Below are 13,005 nucleotides of genomic sequence, written 5' to 3'. Positions count from 1 at the left end.
AAATTTTGAAAATGGGGTAAATGAGGATTCTGTGTGTTGGAGTTCAACATTCCTGATCATTTTTCACGTGGCACATAAGCAGCACCCTGAGGTTTTACAGAATTCTCGCTTTATGAAAATAGGCTTGCATAGTTGGTTAAGTGTATATGATTGTAGATAAGCAACAGCAAAGAGTTGTTATTTGATAGGTGTAGAAGACATACAGTCGACCGTTTAGCTGGTAAAAAGAAGAAATTTTAATCTCAGTGGACACTTACTATTGAAATAAACTGGATTTATGAAAAGTCCATTTTCTGGGCTTTTGTGATGAGGCGTATATAAAAATGCTTCCTAATAATTATTATTATATTTATTTCTTTAGTGTGTCAAGGCAGCACTCTGTTGTCCCAAGTCAGATATTTGAACTTGAAGATGGTACAAGAAGTTACAAAGATTTTGCAATGAGCAAGGATAATAGGTTTAATAGTGTCGGTCAAGCTTCTAAAAACATAATCCAGCCGCCATCTTGCATTCTGCACTACTATAATGTTCCCTTGTGCATGGACGAAAGTATCTTCCAAAAGGTAAGTTAGAGTTACAGAATGGTGCATCAGAATTGGGTTTAAGCAAGCAATCCCTGGGGCTTAATGCTCTCTCAGCCACACACCTTTACTACATTATTGGCATAGTAGTATTTGTCAATCCAAGGGAACCTCACTTATTCTAACACTAAATCCAATACCAGTATATGGAAAAATACTAAAAACATTCATTTATTGATCTGCATTAAGATAAATACTGTAAATCCAGGGTATAAGAGTTTAAATGCAGTAATAAAGCCCTTATCTTTTGTGAATGGAGTAACGATTTGTAAATTCCAAACCATGCAACTGACACTATTCCCTATAGCATACGCACCTAAGATATAATTAACAAGTCCCTAGTATGTATCAGCGTATGCCAAGGTGTGTCTTAGTTACAAAGTGTTAAATTGAAGGGCAAAAAAATGATACTAAAGAACAGCGCAATGCAGCACCTAAATATGTTCTACAGCTGCATGCATCTGCCCAATTACTGGATAAAGTTGTTTTAAATTGGAGGATAATGTATTAAAAAATTGCTCAAATGCCGGACAACCGGAACGGACACGTGAGAAAGTATATTATGTTTCTGTGTCTAAACTAGACCGCTAGCAGAGATGAGAAACCAATATGGTGGGGGGAATTAGCAATTCCAGGTTCACAACATACAGGCTATATTGCTACCATGATAGATTCCTTCCACATGGATAGCATGGGAGCAGTAACTATTTGTTGCAAGTAGTGTAGGTAGTAACAATGTAGCACCTCATCGCTCATATTACTTCACTCGCCCCCTCTTAAACTACTAAAGTTTCTCTACGCGTTTCTCTCTGCCTAAGAGATCATCAGGAGACTGATAACTAGCTAAGCGGTAAAGATGGACGATGATTTAGAAAATGGCAGTAACAACCACCGTTACCCACGCCCTGATGGTGGGCATGGGTACTAAATTTTAGTACCCACGTATTTAGTACTGTTTTCTGCTATATTTGTCACACCACAAAATGATAGTCTGTATTGTGACGTGGTGCAACAAACTATAAGATAAGATAAGATAAGATATTCCTTTAATAGTCCCACAATGGGGAAATTTCAGTGATACAGTTTCATAGATGGTACAGTAGTATATAACAAGAGAGAAACACATACAAGCTCAAGGCAGATAGAGAAATCCTAGGAATCATAGCAACTAAAAAAGAAAGAAACACAGACACACTGCAGGATCATTTAGTTCTCTGTGCGGATTGATGTTAATAATAATAATTATAATAATAATAATACAGCCGACTTGGTTGTAGGACACAAGGAGGGGGGGTCACAGCATGTGGATATAACAAGCAGAAATTTTTGCAGAGGTGGGGGACATATGCAGCTATCATGATAACATGTGGTAGTTCCTTTGGTAGGTGGTGAGATCTCCTGCTCACAGCTGATAGTTCGGTATCTTGCATCAGCACTATTGTCCTTTTAACCACAAAAAATGCCCCAAATGTCCTTCATCACAAGCCCTCCTCCTATGTGGTAGTCACTGAAAATAAACACACAAGAAGGTGTAATACTGCTTTAATAATGACTTTTAATTTATAACACATTAATATCTTTTATTTCTATCTTTCTTATTGCAGCTCTGTGAAGATCACCGAGTTCCAAAATTCATCAAGTCCAAAGTATTTGATGTCAGACGTGAGTATAATCCAATCCTGCTAATGTCACATCTTTCACAGGAACATAAAATAGTAAATGTTTGTAGTCTTAAAACCATTGCTGCTGTATTTTCCACGACATTAGTCTAAAGCTTATAGGAGTTGTCCAGGATAAACTGATAATTAACCCCTAAGCTAAATTCCCTCCTCCCCACACAACTTCTAATTTACTTCAATTTAAAAAAAAATTGTATAATTACCCATATCCCTGGAGCTGTCATGTGACTGCTCCAGGGACACTTTCTGATAATCTGGTGACGTACTGTTTCACTGCTTCCGAAATGGAACATCACCATCACTCTTCCCCCTCCCCTATTCCCATCAATACTTACCAAGCCTTCCTGTGTCTGGGGTCTACGCCTCTCTGTCTTCTAGTAGTGGGTGGGATAGGTTAGCCAGGGAGGTGGGGGAGCATGGGAGGGGCTAGTAATAGGTGGGATCGATAGACTTAGTGAGGGTGGGAGGACTAGTAATGGGCGGGATTGCTAGTCAGTGAGATGGGAGGGGCTAGTGAGACAGTGTGGGTGGGAGGGGCTAGGCTTAGCGAGATGGAGGGTTTTGTAACAGAGTGAGAAAGGAGGAGGCTGAGTGAGAGGGAGTTAGTGCAGAAGCTACACAGGAAGCTGCGCACCATATAAACAAACAGAGGATGCATCAGCAACCAGAGACACCCAGAAATCTCTCCAAACACTGCTAAAGGTGTATGGGTGCACTTATTAACCCATCACTAGCTCTAACAGATTTTTCTAAAGAAAAAAAAAAAAAAAGATTGTCTGTCCGGAAAACCCCTTTAAGCTGTATATTGAATTTAGGCAGAATACTGTGAAAGTGAGCTTGATCATGATCTTAAACCACGTTGGCACTTCTCATAGATTAGTATTACAGAACTCCTGATACGACATTCTAAAAATAAAGGCAGCATGAAAGGGGTTGTCCCTTCAGGACAAACCCTGTCCATATGCCCCTGCACTCGAACCACCTCCTATGGGGAGAGAAGAGCTGCTAACAAGCAATGGCTCCTCTTATGGTTTACTGGCTCTTTCATCTGAATGTCTGTCTTTTACTATTACAATTTCACCTGCAGCAGGTTGAAGACATGTATAGTTGGCTTCTTCTTCCAATTGCAAAGTCAGCCGGTTGCCGCATGATCATACTTGCAATGATCATCTAATCCTTGTGGTAGATATCATACTACATGGTTCACGGTTCATGCATACTGAACAACCCATTGAACCAATGTGATCTATAAATCAGAAATTAATATATTCTGGATTTTCATTTTTAGGCTATGACCTTAATCTCACTCAATGTGAATTTCCTGTTGTGAAAATGACACATGTAATGTTGACTCTCTGGTCTAGGCCAAGTCTGTTCCATTTTCAGAATTAATTCTAATCCCACTCATGGCTATGGTTGTTATTCCCTTTTTAAGATTATAATATTCTGTATGTCTTTTACAGCATCATCAAAGACTTTTTCTGGTCTTCTTGAATGGGAAACAAAGACTGAAGCAGTCGAGGCACTTACAGTATTAAATCACTACCAAATAAAAGTACCTAGTAAGTGTGACTACATGTATAATGTTCTGTGTTGTAGTGTGTTCAAGTAAGTTCCTGGAAGGTGCAGGCCACTGCCTGAGGCAAGATCCTCAGCTTGCCTCATGGCAGATGCAAAGGGGCGTAGAGTTAGTGGCTCCTGAGCTGTACCACAGTTTTTAGTGAAGGATGCTCATAAAGCTGGGCAACTAACAATCTACTCAGGACCCTTTGACAATTGAATGGTTGCTGACCCTCATTTAAAAAATATAACTGGCTGCCTACATACCAATAACCTATTCTATGGAAATCTGTTTGGGGCAGGAAAAGCTAAGCCCCGTGTAGCAAAATGCAGCTAAAAACGCTCCCTTTTCATATTAAATCACAGACCCCATAAATTTTGTTTTTGTGCTAGTTACACCACTTTCTATTGAATCCAATCTATATTAGAGAAGTGAATTGAAATAACCAACCTAAGCACATTTCTACATGATTAGAATTTTTTTTTAACAACCTACAATATATATGAAATACCAATAGTTTTACTTTTATTTTTCAATCTATTTATCTTAATAGATTGTATTGATTTTTGTTAACCCTTTTTGTTCTGACATGGATATGGAGAGCATAGGTAATTGTGATGTAAATGGGGTAACTATATTTTATTATTACCAAGTATTACATTTTGGAGGGATTTCACTAAACACGATATGAGACTGTTGGGTTTGATTTTTTTTTTTTGTGTCTTTCATTTCTTAGTCCCTGCAATAAAACTTTGCCTCAGGGAGCATGGAACAAGAATGAAAAATGGTATCGTTCTTGAGGCTCTCTTAGGCTAAGGCCCCACGGGAGGGAAATGCTGCGATTTGTCAGCGCGAAGCGTCTCAGGAAAAATCGCTGCGTTTTGTAGTACAGGCAAAGTGGATGGGATTCTAGCAAATCCCATGCCCACTTTGTGGTAAAAACTGGCGCAGTTTTGGAAATCACAGTATGTCAGTTATACCTACAGAAACGCTGTATAACCATAGGTATAATTGTAACAGAAAGTCCGCAGAGGAAAACTCCACATACTTTCTGTTTTAAGTGCTGCGGGAAGAACCGCGATGTGATCCTGCCGCAGTTTTTCCTGCAGTGTTTTATTGCTGCGGGACATCCCCTGGAGCCTTATCCTTGAACAGGTTAGGGCCAGTTCACACGGGCAAGAAGGGGAGGATTTTGATGTGGAATCCACCTCAAAATTTTCCCCCTCATAAAAGAGCCCTATGTAGACCGCTAGCGTTCTTCTTTTCTGCTAGCGGTTTGTTCCTGCTTGCGGAAGAAAGAAGCGACCGGCCCTTTCTTCAGGTGGATTCCGCGGCTGATTCAGCTGCAGACGTCCGCCTCGCGACACCTCCCTCCGGACTAGGCCCATTCATTTGAGCCTAATCAGGAGTGGAAAGACGCGATGGGGTGCTGGTGCACTGCAGAACCCCATGTAAGCTAGGCCTTAGAGTAAGGTATCTCTCTTATCAGAACTTTATTGACATCTCTACCACTCGGTTCTACTTAAGACCTGCACAAAAGTGCTATAAAGCTTGCTGTTCTCTTTATCAACTTGTGCCTGTGATTATTTCTCATTTACTGGGCTCTGCTTCCTTCCTTCTCCTCCATAACCTTCTGTGTAACCTAAGGTTAGCTGAACTGTAACTGCCTTCATACTGAAGCAGGGTCGGCTCCAGGTTTTTATGGGCCCTTGGGCGACAGAGCCTCAGTGGGCCCCCTTGTAAAGGAGGTGGGGGAGTCGAGACACTGTGCGTTGCAAATGAAGCGAGTGACGTCATGCAGGAGTGTGGCGTCACCAACGCCATACCTCCCAATCTTTTAAAGAGTAGAAAGAGGGGCAAAATGTGCGGCGCGCTCTGCGCGCCGTTGCAAATTTAGCTCCACCCACTTTTATGTTGATTCCACCCATTCACATTCATTATGTGCTCCCACACAGTATAATCCTCCTACAGTCACCTGTAAATTATATGCCCCCCCTCCATCTCTCCCCCAGTTTCATATACACCCTTCCTCTGCCCCCAGTTTCATGTCCCCCCTCCATCTCTGTCCCCAGTTTCATCACGTTCTCCCCCTTCATCTGCCCACAGTTTCATGTCCCCCGTCTCTGCCCCAGTGTCATGCCGTTCCCCCCCCCTCCCCTTCATTTGCCCCTTCAGTTTCATTGGGCCCCCTCCATCTCTGTCCCCAGTTCCATGCCATTCTCTCCCCACCCCCTCCATCTGCCCCAGTGTCATGCTGTTCTCCCCCCCCTCCATCTGCCCCAGTGTCATGCTGTTCCCCCCTCCCCTTCATTTGCCCCTTCAGTTTCATTGGGCCCCCTCCATCTCTGTCCCCAGTTCCATGCCGTTCTCTCCCCACCCCCTCCATCTGCCCCAGTGTCATGCTGTTCTCCCCCCCCTCCATCTGCCCCAGTGTCATGCTGTTCCCCCCTCCCCTTCATTTGCCCCCCAGTTTCTTTGGGCCCCCTCCATCTCTGTCCCCAGTTTCATGCCGTTCTCTCCCCACCCCCTTCATCTTCCCCAGTGTCATGCCGTTCCCCCCTCCCCTTCATTTGCCCCCCAGTTTCATGGGCCCCCTTCATTATGTTCCACCTTTATATTTAATACAAAACAAACACTTACACTCACCTTCCATCACTCACCTTCCATCGTTCCCCCGATGCTCCTCTCTCCAGTCACATACGCGATGCAGGAGCTGTGAGATCAGCTCCTGCTTAGCTCCGGCCCGGCTTGCGTGTGTAGGCGTGATGCGATGACGTCATCGCGCCTACACACGCAAGCCGGGCCGGAGCTTTAAAGCAGGAGCTGATCTCACAGCTCCTGCATCGCGTATGTATTCCAGCTCATCGGCGGACGGACGCCGATGAGCTGAAATTGTGACAGGCAAGTGCCGGGGGGCCCCCAGAGGCTCTGTGGGCCCCGGCACTTGCCCGACTATGCCGTGCGCTGACGCCGGCCCTGTACTGAAGACTGATCTCTTTGTGAACTGAGCGGTATAGAAGATGGGTTAGGAGCTTATAACAGCAGATAGCATTTTCCTGTGATAAGAAGATAGGTTTCATATTTGTAGTGTCACAGCCTGTGTTGACTTTCTACCTGCCCCACCTCATTGTGCCTGATATAGTGGAGGTGAATCCGACCATTGAATAGTATTCTCTTTATATGTGAAGTGCATTTAATAAAGCCATTTTGTTCACACATCTATGGTAGAAGCTCATTTCCTACAATCTAGACGTCACAACGAAGTCTAGATTTGGTCCTTTATCCATATTCATTTACAGAGAGGGGCTCTGTGACAAAATTAGCCCTACTGCTCTATATGGAGCTGTGGCCAGTCCATAACCCGACAAGGTGAACCTCTCCTTTTTTGCCTAATACTTACCACCATATACAGTCCTATGAAAAAGTTTGGGCACCCCTATTAATCTTAATCATTTTTAGTTCTAAATATTTTGGTGTTTGCAGCAGCCATTTCAGTTTGATATATCTAATAACTGATGGACACAGTAATATTTCAGGATTGAAATGAGGTTTATTGTACTAACAGAAAATGTGCAATATGCATTAAACCAAAATTTGACCGATGCAAAAGTATGGGCACCCTTATCATTTTATTGATTTGAATACTCCTAACTACTTTTTACTGACTTATTGAAGCACAAAATTGGTTTTGTAAGCTCACTGAGCTTTGAACTTCATAACCAGGAGTATCCAATCATGAGAAAAGATATTTAAGGTGGCCAATTGCAAGTTGTTCTCCTATTTGAATCTCCTCTGAAGAGTGGCATCATGGGCTACTCAAAACAACTCTCAAATGATCTGAAAACAAAGATTGTTCAACATAGTTGTTCAGGGGAAGGATACAAAGAGTTGTCTCAGAGATTTAATCTGTCAGTTTCCACTGTGAGGAACATAGTAAGGAAATGGAAGACCACAGGGACAGTTCTTGTTAAGCCCAGAAGTGGCAGGCCAAGAAAAATATCAGAAAGGCAGGGAAGAAGAATGGTGAGAACAGTCAAGGACAATCCACAGACCACCTCCAAAGAGCTGCAGCATCATCTTGCTGCAGATGGTGTCACTGTGCATCGGTCAACAATAGAGCGCACTTTGCACAATCAGAAGCTGTATTAGAGAGTGATGAGAAAGAAGCCGTTTCTGCAAGCACGCCACAAACAGAGTCACCTGAGGTATGCAAATGCACATTTTGACAAGCCAGCTTCATTTTGGAAGAAGGTCCTGTGGACTGATGATACAAAGATTGAGTTTTTTGGTCATACAAAAAGGCGTTATGCATGGCATCCAAAAAAAAACAGCATTACACGAAAAACACTTGCTACCCACTGTAAAATTTGGTGGAGGTTCCATCATGCTTTGGGGCTGTGTGGCCAATGCCGGCACCAGGAATCTTGTTAAAGTTGAGTGTCGCATGGATTCCACTCAGTATCAGCAGATTCTTGAGAATAATGTTCAAGAATCAGTGACGAAGTTGAAGTTACGCCGGGGATGGATATTTCAGCAAGACAATGATCCAAAACACCGCTCCAAATCGACTCTGCATTCATGCAGAGGAACAATTACAATGTTCTGGAATGGCCATCCCAGTCCCCAGACCTGAATATCATTGAACATCTGTGGGATGATTTGAAGCGGGCTGTCCATGCTCAGCGACCATCAAACTTAACTGAACGCGAATTGTTTTGTAAAGAGGAATGGTCCAAAATCCCTTCATCCAGGATCCAGGAACTGATTAAAAGCTACAGGAAGCGACTAGAGGCTGTTATCTTTGCAAAAGGAGGATCTACTAAATATTAATGTCACTTTTCTGTTGAGGTGCCCATACTTTTGCACCAGTCAAATTTTGGTTTGATGCATATTGCGCATTTTCTGTTAGTACAATAAACCTCATTTCAATCCTGAAATATTACTGTGTCCATCAGTTATTAGATATATCAAACTGAAATGGCTGCTGCAAACACCAAAATATTTAGAACTAAAAATGATTAAGATTAATAGGGGTGCCCAAACTTTTTCATAGGACTGTATATGGAGTTACACTATTGGCCGCTCAGCACTGTGTTTCTGTTTTCTTTGAGCTAAACAGAAAGTTCTAACCTAACTATACGAAGCACAAATTGGAAATCAGGGTTACAGGACAGACCCAGTCACTTCTTCTCCTCCCACGATCTGTTCGGAAGTGCAGGCTCAGCAGGCTTTTATGACCCAATATCAAGCCTATGATCCACACCTGGGCTGAGGCCTACTCCGGACCCGCACTGGAATCTGGGGATGATATAGTGTGATTCCAGCACTTTGCCTTTCACCTTCTCATAGTATATAATTGTGCTAGATACATTCATCTATTGCCTATAAATCCTAAACGCCTCTTTTTTCCATTTAGAGACTGAACATAGATATAACCCACATAATTTTATTGAAGGGGTTGTCCAGGATTAATTGACAATTCCTAGCTAAGTCACTCATGCACCCCCTTCATCTTTCTAATCTACCTTTTGTATCCATATTATATAGTTTTTCAGTAATATATGGTCATGTGACTTACATATTTTACATTTTTTACCTTTCCGCTGATATAATGGGTCATTGGTATAATTCCTATCCTGACCTGTTATGTCAGTGTAAACACCTTGCCCCCCAGCCCCATTATACTTAACATTTCCGCTATACCCACCAACGTGTCATCCAGGAAAAGCCACCTCCTCCTCTTCTGTGTGCCAGTTCCCCATGCACACGTAATAGTGCCTGGGAAGCTGGCACACAATACTTGCCTATCTTCTTTTGCTTCTATTCTGAGCCATGCCGTGGCGTCACTTCCCGAAGTGACGTCTGGCCCGGCTCCAGGCAGCTTTGGAGGCCTGCAGCGCTCCAGGACATGTGGAGAAGAGGAGGAGACAGGAAGACAGGTAAGTTTGATGTGAAGGGCCGGTGGAAGGGTGGGTTGAGTGAGTTAGTTGGGAAGAGCTAGTAGTGGGTGGACTAGCTTGAGAGACAGGGAGGGGTTGTAAGGGAGTGAGGGATGGAGGGGGACGGAGCAAAGCATTATGGTAGTTGTAGGCTAGAAGCACAGGAAGCTACACCATATACACAAACGGAGAGGATGCTGGGAGCTCTCAGAGAAACACAGAAATCACTCAAAACACTGCTAAAGGTATATGGGTGTACCTATTGACACATTAATAGCAGTAACAGACTGTTTTAAACAAATAATTTTTGCTTGGAAAACCCCGTTAAGGCTTGCAGAAGTGTAACCACCTATAGATATTTACATGCCAGACCTCTGTGGTCAATCAGTTGGCAGGATTTAATATTCAGGACTAGGAAGAAAAGGAACAACCATTCCCATCCTCCCTTAAATTTAGACTTAATCTGTGCTATCTAGCTAACCTTGCTAAGTAGTAGCCAAAGCATAAGAGGAGTGCTGCAGACTCAGCCACATGTAATAAATCACAGTTGGTTACCACCACCCTCTATCTCAAAAAGCAGTCTCCAATGGCTCTCTCATGAGTAAAAGGAACAACTACTCCTCCCTATTTTGTTAGTGACTGTTCCCGGTGATTGATATAGTTTGCGATAAGCAGTCTGCCCCGCTCCCCTATCCATTATTACTCATACTGGTTCATTTACATGCAATTCTACTAAGAGTAACAATGAAAAGAAATATCTGAGAAAAGCCTAAGTGAGCCTAAATAGGAGATTAAGGAAACTGGACTGCAAATATGTCCAGGCATGATGTAGCTTGTAAGATTTGTGACACAGGAAGAGCCATCTATGAGCACAGTCAGGAAAGCTGCTTACTGTCTGTAAATAATATCCCGTCTATAATCACGCAACCAGCCAAAAGTAGATAGAAGTACATAAGTAGACTTTCCTTACATTGTAAGCTGTGAGTGGTGCAGAATGTTCAGTTTCAGCAGTTTGCAGATGTGTTTGAAGGCTGTGAGGAGAATCAGCCCCTCCCATTTGCATTTACAGTATGAACAGACCAGGCCCTCTCCTTTTTATTCACTGTGAAGATGTCTTACTTATCTTATGGTATTTATGGATGGGACTTACATAGCAACAGAGTGTGAACGACAAATTGGCTAGAAGGGAGACACTTAGTGGCAGGAACTTGAGAGGTTTTTCAGGCAGAAAGCAGCAACATTTTTGGTTAAAGTGCATTACATTTTTCTGAGGAGTCACATTCTCTATTAGGTGAGACCAAGTTGAAAAGTTAGTGAAAATGTAACTGGAAAAGTTCACAGAAGATTTATAACTTTATATTGGTGTACCACTGAACAATAGGCCAGTTTTATTCAATGCACTTCAAGTTTCCACCCTACTTGCGCCTTATCCTATAGAAGGATCTTTATTTGGGCCCTACAGTGATTGCTGGTAACTTATCAGTAATATTCTCTACCAGCAATTCCAATATAGAAGGAAAACATTCCTTTTTACATAAGTGTGGAGATTCGTATATATTTTAGTCTAGATTTCCATGTATAAAAATGTACTCTAGCCATTATTCCACTATCAAATATCAATCCTGCTTCTCGGATGATAATATTCCCTTTAAATCTAAATGGATGGATTGAGGACAGTGACACCCGCAGTAGGTGAATTCACTTAGTTATTGCTAACATGCCTCATGTTGTTTTTTTTTTTTCTTTCCACAGATAGCTCAAATTTATACACACTGAAATTGTGTTTCTCCACTTCTTCACACCTATGAATCCTGTGTCCGAAAGAACACTGTACAGCCGTCCTGTTTATGATCAGTATCATGCAATGGTTACATTTTATTAGGTGTTTTAAGCAGCACTACATGTGTCTAATATTTTCATCCACTTGTTTTTGTAATTGTAAATTTTTAGTTAAAGGGGTGGGGTTTCAGGATTTTTGTCAGGGTCTGGGGTTGCTAGGTGGGGTGGCATAGACACACAAGTCCAGTTTCTTTAGTCCAAAACAAAAGTAGAGTTTTATTTTCACTCAAAAATATAGTGCAGCAACAAAAGGGAAACAATACAAAAATAAATACCTGCCCGGCTAGGCTCTAACTAAACATAGAATAGGTTACCTCACCTAGAATAACAGAAATCAAAAAGACAGTAGAATCACTCAGGACACAGCTCCAAAAATATGATCTCTCTGTATTGGCTCTCCAGCCAAGCTCTGCCCACAGTCTGCTGCTGGAGCTGGCTTCTTAAGCCTCCCTTGATGAGCAGACTCTCTGCAGCTGAGTCACTGCCGGAACATCCCCAAAGTGTGGACTGGAGGGGGGTGGAATGACAGGTCGCACTACCAAACTACCTGCCATTCCTAAAAATCCAGCCCAATACTGAGCATTTACCAAAACGAAAGTTGTCTGCTGAGAACAAACATTCCTTTTGGAGTTTTCTCATCTCACCCACCTGAGTAGTCTGGGTGAGATGTACACCCCTTCCATTACCTGACCAGCCATCGGCTTACAATATATATATATATATATATATATATATATATATATATATATATATATATATATATATATATATACACTCACCGGCCACTTTATTAGGTACACCTGTCCAACTGCTCATTAACACTTAATTTCTAATCAGCCAATCACATGGCGGCAACTCAGTGCATTTAGGCATGTAGACATGGTCAAGACAATCTCCTGCAGTTCAAACCGAGCATCAGTATGGGGAAGAAAGGTGATTTGAGTGCCTTTGAACGTGGCATGGTTGTTGGTGCCAGAAGGGCTGGTCTGAGTATTTCAGAAACTGCTGATCTACTGGGATTTTCACGCACAACCATCTCTAGGGTTTACAGAGAATGGTCCGAAAAAGAAAAAACATCCAGTGAGCGGCAGTTCTGTGGGCGGAAATGCGTTGTTGATGCCAGAGGTCAGAGGAGAATGGCCAGACTGGTTCGAGTTGATAGAAAGGCAACAGTGACTCAAATAGCCACCCGTTACAACCAAGGTAGCCAGAAGAGCATCTCTGAACGCACAGTACGTCGAACTTTGAGGCAGATGGGCTACAGCAGCAGAAGACCACACCGGGTGCCACTCCTTTTAGCTAAGGACAGGAAACTGAGGCTACAATTTGCACAAGCTCATCGAAATTGGACAATTGAAGATTGGAAAAACGTTGCCTGGTCTGATGAGTCTCGATTTCTGCTGCGA

The 13,005-nt window shown here is 42.5% G+C and overlaps 1 protein-coding gene across 1 annotated transcript in view; it reads left to right on the top strand.

Moving 5' to 3' along the window:
- LOC142197346 (heterogeneous nuclear ribonucleoprotein L-like) overlaps window positions 1-11,640 on the top strand; it is a 46,540-nt gene extending 34,900 nt beyond the window's left edge. Inside the window, exons 10-13 of the mRNA XM_075267562.1 lie at window positions 362-563; window positions 2,186-2,243; window positions 3,724-3,822; window positions 11,513-11,640. Of these exons, the coding sequence (XP_075123663.1) occupies window positions 362-563; window positions 2,186-2,243; window positions 3,724-3,822; window positions 11,513-11,568 (415 nt within the window). The 3' untranslated portion in view covers window positions 11,569-11,640. The remainder of the gene's footprint in view (window positions 1-361; window positions 564-2,185; window positions 2,244-3,723; window positions 3,823-11,512) is intronic.
- Window positions 11,641-13,005: the final 1,365 nt, after the last annotated feature.

This window comes from Leptodactylus fuscus, chromosome 3, assembly GCF_031893055.1.
Source record: "Leptodactylus fuscus isolate aLepFus1 chromosome 3, aLepFus1.hap2, whole genome shotgun sequence".
Lineage (NCBI taxonomy): Eukaryota > Metazoa > Chordata > Amphibia > Anura > Leptodactylidae > Leptodactylus > Leptodactylus fuscus.
This window is presented reverse-complemented; position numbering and strand designations above follow the sequence as displayed.